We start from the raw sequence: 6,515 nt of genomic DNA on the forward strand, positions 1-6,515 counted from the left end.
ATGAACTGCTGTTGAGATGCTTGAGGATGATATCGGGGGTTTAGCTACAAGATATACCTCCCAGGATGCTGTCTGTGGCCAAAAGGTTTCAAGAATGCTTCTGAGATCAGTGGGAACCTTTTAGTTAGGGATGCTATACTGATGAGCAGGATGATGAATTGTTGGAGAAACTGCCTAAGACTTTATGAGATGCTCTCCTCCCATTTCAACTTGAATGTGTGAGGTTCAGTCTTCGAAGGGGTGGGAGGTGTCAAAACATAAAAGTAGAATATGACAGCATAGCAACATGAAAAATCCTTTAAAAACTTATATTTTAATATCAATGTTTCTAGAGGAATTAATTGATATATATATATATATATATATCATGGTGATGAATTTGATCTAAATTTTATTTTTTTGCGCCTCAGATTGTTGGTTTTTGGATTATTTAGTTACTTCTTTTAGCATGGTAAAGATTATAATTTCTATTTATAATGATTAAATTTGATATATTTAATCTTAATAGTGCCTGACTCTGATCATATCCCTAATCCTTATGTTTAAATTTGATTTAGGTAATCTTTTTTGCTTTTTTAATGAAGATTTGGTTGCTAAGTTTTAATGGGTTTTGTTTGTTTGTGGGTTAGAGATTGGAGATTGATTACGTCAGAGATGATGATGGATAGGATCGTATCGGAGGGTCAATTCAGTTCATCACAGTTATGAAACGGTAACTTTATTTCACTTTTCAAATTTAATTTTTAGATAAATATTTTCACACTTTTATGCATTGAAATAATTGACCTTATTGTGCTATTTTTGTTTCAGTTTTGAGTAGTTATTTGATCTTTAATTGAATCCACTAATTGATCTTTAATTGAAGAAACATGAAAATCCCTACACCGGCCTAAAATTCAGGCCCATATTTACACCCTAGCCTTAAATACTAATTGAAGTAGTTATCGAATCGAACTCGATCGAATATCTGGACAAATAATAATCAAACTATTTATTAATTATTCGGTTTAGTTCCACCACTATACTTCATATCTAAAGCAGAATGCTTTATTTTGATAACATGTTCAATATTTGCAAAAAATCTTTTAGGAACCGTGCTTTGCACGGGTCTAAATACTAGTAGTAATAATAATTTGCCCTTGAACATCCAATACATATTATGTAATAATATTGTAATGTTAATAAATTTAATTGTTGCACATAATTTGGGTATTATTTATATAATTGTTATATATATCCTTAGAAGTTATTTTGTTAGATCATGCACTGTGATGGTCACTTGCTTGGAGATATGATCTAACTTAGAAATTTCTTAAATTTGTGCTTAACCTATAACTAGTAAAGGATAACTTTGTTATAACAGGTTATTATGCATGACACCGATATATGAGATATGGTGGTGGGTCTCAACCATCGCCCCTTAAATTTAATTTAATAACATTGTACGTACCAATGTGCAAATATTCCAAGTACAAATATCCCCGTTTTATCTTCAAACCGCCCGCATTCGTCCACATCCCTCTCGATGGTAGTCGTAATCTCCTCACCAATCCCTAGACCCTTCCACTCCCCCTCTCTTCAGTCTCCAAGAAACCCTCGATCCCTTCCATTCTTCGAAAAGGGCCCCGTTGGCTTCCGATCGACGCTGCGTCAACGTGGCCTCGCCTCGATGGTGCTGCCCTCCTCCTCCTCTCCCTCCCTCAAAGGTCAGCGCCCCGCTTTTTTTTTTATCTCCAATTTGACGATTTTTCATGTGGTGGTTGATTATTTAGGAGGAATTTTGGCCAAAGGTTGGATTTTGGGAACTTGGGCATGTTAAAGATTGGATTTTGGGGGAACCCCGCCTTGGGCTTTGTGGGGTTGTGTTAGAGATTAGGATTTTGTGTGAACGCCCATTTGTGGGTCGTTGGATTATGGGAACAGCAAAATTTTATCCTGAAATTTTTAGTTGCAGCCCCTCTCTGGAATAACATAACAACAACCGTCTCCGTCGACTCTCTGTCGCTTTATCCTTGAGAGGATGATGCATTGTGGGGAATGTCAATTAATGATGAATCAGTTTTATTGCCTTCGATATCACTTACTCTCGAGTTTTTTTTTTCCTGGTTTTTCTCTATCTTAATTTCCATTTTTCACGAGGGGAAAAAAGAAGAAGTAGAAAGTGGAAGAGGAAAAGAACAAAGAATGTAATCCCTTGATTGGATCTTGTAAAGGAGAATATTAGATTTGTCCAGTTGGTGCTAGGTGTTTACTTACTGGTGGACTTATTATTAATATTGTTTTACATGTATTTTCTCTAGTTTTTGGTGGTCTACTTAATTGTGAGCAACAACATTGATAATATTTTTAATTGCCTAAACTGAATATTGTTGGAGAACCATCAAAGTTTGATTGGGTGTCAATAAGGAAATCTAACCGTAAAGCATTACTTTGCAGAGTGCAATAATTCTGTTTAACTCCTGTGAGCGACACCACTTCACAAGCATATCCTTTGCTAACAAAGAACTCCATTTATGTGGAACTTTTAAAGATTCCGAGAGAAAGCAATATTATATTCCACCTAAGTTGAAAGGAGGACATAACAGAAAATCTAAATTCATAGGATTAAAGTCATACAATATAGAAAAGAACCCATGAGTATAAAGTAGCATGCATGTGAAATAGATTTTTTGTCCTTCTAATAGAATTTAATTGCTCTGCAAACTGTGTAATTTTTTTCTTTTTAATTTTAATCTGGAACATGACCCTCTTCAATTGATTATTTGCAAGAGGATTAAAATGATACTATGTCATATGCAGGTACATTTGATGCAGAATTGAAAAGTCCAAACCCTGGCGTCACAGGAGAGAGCGACTTGCTGATTGTAGGACCAGGTGTTCTTGGTCGAATGGTTGCTGAAAAGTGGAGGCAGGTTTGTGACAAGTTTCTTAACACTATAAACATATTCACGCATGATCTAGTTTCTTTTCTTTAAAGATTTGTGGTCCTTCCATTTTGTACCTTTTCTGATTGATATATATATATATATATATATATGTATATATATATATATATATATATTGAGTGTAATGAATAGTTTGGGTCACTTGGCCTAGTGGTAAAGTTTGGAAGTTTGGACAAGAGGTTAGGGGTTCAAACCCCTATAGCCATAATATTTTTAGAATATTCGTTGTTAAGGATAATGGTTGATTATGAAGGTTACGGGTTGGTTGTTAAGGTTACGGGTTTGTTTTTAAGGATATGCGTTGGTTCTGAATGTTACGTTTTGGTTGTGAAGTTAACCTACATAACAAACTCGTAATATTAACAACCAACCCGTAACCTTCACAACCAACCATAACCTTAACAACTGACCCGTAACCTTAACAAATTATTCACAACCTTAACAACAAACCCGTAACTTTAACAATTAAATCCGTAACCTTAACAATTAAACCCGTAACATTAATAATCTCTTAATACAAACAAAAATAATTAGTTTCCTCATCAACAATAAAAATAATAAAAAATAAAAATAATAAAATAACAATCCCCTTCAATCATTTCAACATCATCACAATAACATCATGATAGAGAGAGAGAGAGAGAGAGAGAAGGGATCCATGACCTTAACAATTGACCCGTAACATTAACAATTAACTCGTAACTTTAACAATTAACTCATAACTTTAACAATCCCAATACAAATAGTTAGTTCCCCTCATCAATAACGAAAATAATAAAAAAATTCTCATCAATCATTTCAACTATCATCTCAGTACATCATGATAAAAAGAGAGAGAAAGAGAGAGAGAGAGAGAGAGAGAGAGAGAAGGGTATTATTGTCTTCACATATTTTAATCTCTTGGGTTCTATGTTTTTGGGACTTAGAAAACAAAATCTTTATTTTTGGAAGCAAAATACCTGTTGACAAAGTTTTAATGGGGAGCACGTTTTCTTGGGTTTTGTAGGCCGGAAGCATTTTTTTCCCCAAAGAAAAAAGGTTTCTGAAGTATAGAGGTAAGGGACTTTCTTCTTATATGTATCTACGAGGATAAAGAGAGGACGTTTTATCGTCATTCGCCGCGTAGGTTCCGCCGAGCTCTGACTCATTATTAAAATGAAGTTTGAAAATTGACTGTTCCTGATTCAAGATCAGACTATGACTTATGTTCACTAACAAAGATGCGTAGCTTCTTACTTTTGTTGCTGTGTTCCTTTGCCTAGCAACTTTAATTTGGTATTGCATTCCGTAGTTATTTAAAGTGATTACATTCAAATTAAATCAAGTTATGTGTAGTTATTTAAAGAGAATCACATTCATTTTATAACAAATGTATATGATGTTCACAACGAACTCGCTAGTTTATCTAGTAAATTGGATAGCTCATCATTACACTAGAAGAAAACTAAAAGGTTATGGCAATGAGGAGAAAAGGCTACATACTAGTTGGCTTCGCTTTATCACAGAGAAAAAGAGAATCTAGGGGCATGAAAAGAGGAATATTAGGGCTTTTGGATATTACTTCACCATATCATTCACATTTTGAAATTAGTCGCCCAAATCTTAATATCATGAAATTGGTATTTAAATCTTTAACTGTTTTGAAAGTGTCACCCAAATCTTCATATAGTGAAATTAATCCCCCAATCTATCAAAATATTTTAAAATTTGTTCCCAACATATCTAATCTGTTGCTAATGAGAGGGACTAATTTCAAAATACTTAAAAAGATCTGGGAGATAAATTTTAAGATACGAAGATTTGAAGGACTAATATCAAAATACTTAAGGATTTGGGGGACTAAATTCAAAATATGAAGGATTTCCGTGATTAATATCGAAAAAAACGCTTATTTTTTTTTGTCTTCAATCTGGAAGAAAAGGATGAGAGACAATCTCTCGTATTTCGATATGGATCATGATATCAATCCTTCCACTACGTGGGGTCAAATGACATGGATGCAAAAATTATTTGCTCAATTAATATGAAATCCAATAAAATACAAACATGAAGAAAAGAAAAGGGAAAAAATTGAACCCAACCAACCTCAAAAACACTAGTCATAGTCCTTCTCCATCTCTACTCCACATTAAGGGTCAGTCACGGAGAAACAAAGGTAATATTATGAAGAGAAGAGAGAATTAAAAGAAGAGTTTTGCTACAGGGACCCAAAATATGAGACCAATAAGGAGGACAAGTGAGGTGTTATCCTCCTATTGGATAATGAGTTGGTCATTACCTAAACTATAGAACCAATAGGGGGAGGTGTTCCCCTCCTATTGGATAATGAGTTGACCATCATTAACGATGACCAACTCATTATTCAATAGAAGGGTGATACCTCACTTATCCTCTTTATTGGACTCATATTTTGCGTTCGTGTAGCAAAACTCCTCTAAAAGAAATTGGCAAGGAAAGTACCAAACTCGTGCCTATTTCAGATGTGAGGGGGAAAAAACATACCCAAGCATCTCAATAATAATGCGATCCAAGAAGATGAGAAGATACGAATATTATATCTTTGAAAAAAATAAACAAATGGGCAAAGAAATAATCACATTCAGGACTAATTCAGATCAAGAAACATACCCAGCATCTGTTCATAACTATGAAACAAGTAACCAAAAACAAATCCTAATTTAACTTCACTAGCTATCTTCCCACAGTAAGCAAGGATGGATTGGCACCAACCTCTCCATTCTTTCTGCCATTGCCAACCGCAGTGGCGGCATCAGTACTAGCACTGGCCTTACTGGAAGCATAAGATTTGGAGGAAGAAGATGAGGATTTTGCCGGCTTAAATGATCCCATTGGGCCCGCAAATGCCAACCCCCAACTGGCGATTCCTCCCTCCAGCAATCGCTGATGCTGATGCTGATGCCCTCCCCGTGTTCGACCCAACTTCACTATCGAAATCATAGCCGCCGCCGATGAAAATTCTGGCACAGCCCACCCTCTCCTTAACCCTCTGCACGTCATTACCACTAAGCTTCTTGCCGCTGCCCTTGATGCGCTCGCGGTGCGATTCCACTCTCCTGAGAGTGCAATCCCCAAACCCAGTCGAGATCCTCTCCAAGAAATCGCCAGAGAAGCTTCGGCTTCCGCATCCGACCGACCGCGATCTTGCAACCTTTCTTCCAAACGAAGAGGAGCTCTCTGCAGCAACCTCAGCCTTTCCTATTTTGGTTTGAACACGATCGCTGGTACTCTCTTTTCGCTGCTGTTGCATCAGGTCTCTGCTGCTCGAGGAGGATGAGGAGGACGAGTAAGAGGAGAAATTAAGGAAAGACCAGAAGCTCTTCTTCCTCGGAATTTCAACCGTGGTTGTTGCATCCGAAACCCTACGCATCGATCGCGATGCCACCGACTTCCTCCTCTTGAAACCCTCAAAGTTACTATTCGAGGCCGAGGAAGAAGACGCAGCGACTTTCTTTTTCTGCGTTGCGCCATAATCGGAGCGGAATGAGGGGGAATCGGAGGGGGAGGAGGAGGAGGGTTGAGGGCGGAGGAAGGAGAAGGGGTTGCCGCCAG

At 36.8% G+C, this 6,515-nt stretch overlaps 2 protein-coding genes across 2 annotated transcripts in view; one reads left to right on the forward strand and one right to left on the reverse strand.

The window, feature by feature from the left end:
• On the forward strand, positions 1,507 to 2,993 carry LOC109829521. Its single transcript, XM_020396613.1, has 2 exons — positions 1,507 to 1,706; positions 2,800 to 2,993. Exons 1-2 carry the CDS (start codon positions 1,526 to 1,528, stop codon positions 2,973 to 2,975), a joined length of 357 nt encoding a protein of 118 aa, XP_020252202.1. The 5' UTR covers positions 1,507 to 1,525; the 3' UTR covers positions 2,976 to 2,993.
• Positions 5,524 to 6,515, reverse strand: part of LOC109831149 — an 18,986-nt gene continuing 17,994 nt past the window's right edge. The window contains exon 5 of the mRNA XM_020398488.1: positions 5,524 to 6,510. Coding sequence (XP_020254077.1) covers positions 5,782 to 6,510 — 729 coding nt within the window. The 3' untranslated portion in view covers positions 5,524 to 5,781. The remainder of the gene's footprint in view (positions 6,511 to 6,515) is intronic.

Source organism: Asparagus officinalis, chromosome 2, assembly GCF_001876935.1.
Source record: "Asparagus officinalis chromosome 2, Aspof.V1, whole genome shotgun sequence".
NCBI lineage: Eukaryota > Viridiplantae > Streptophyta > Magnoliopsida > Asparagales > Asparagaceae > Asparagus > Asparagus officinalis.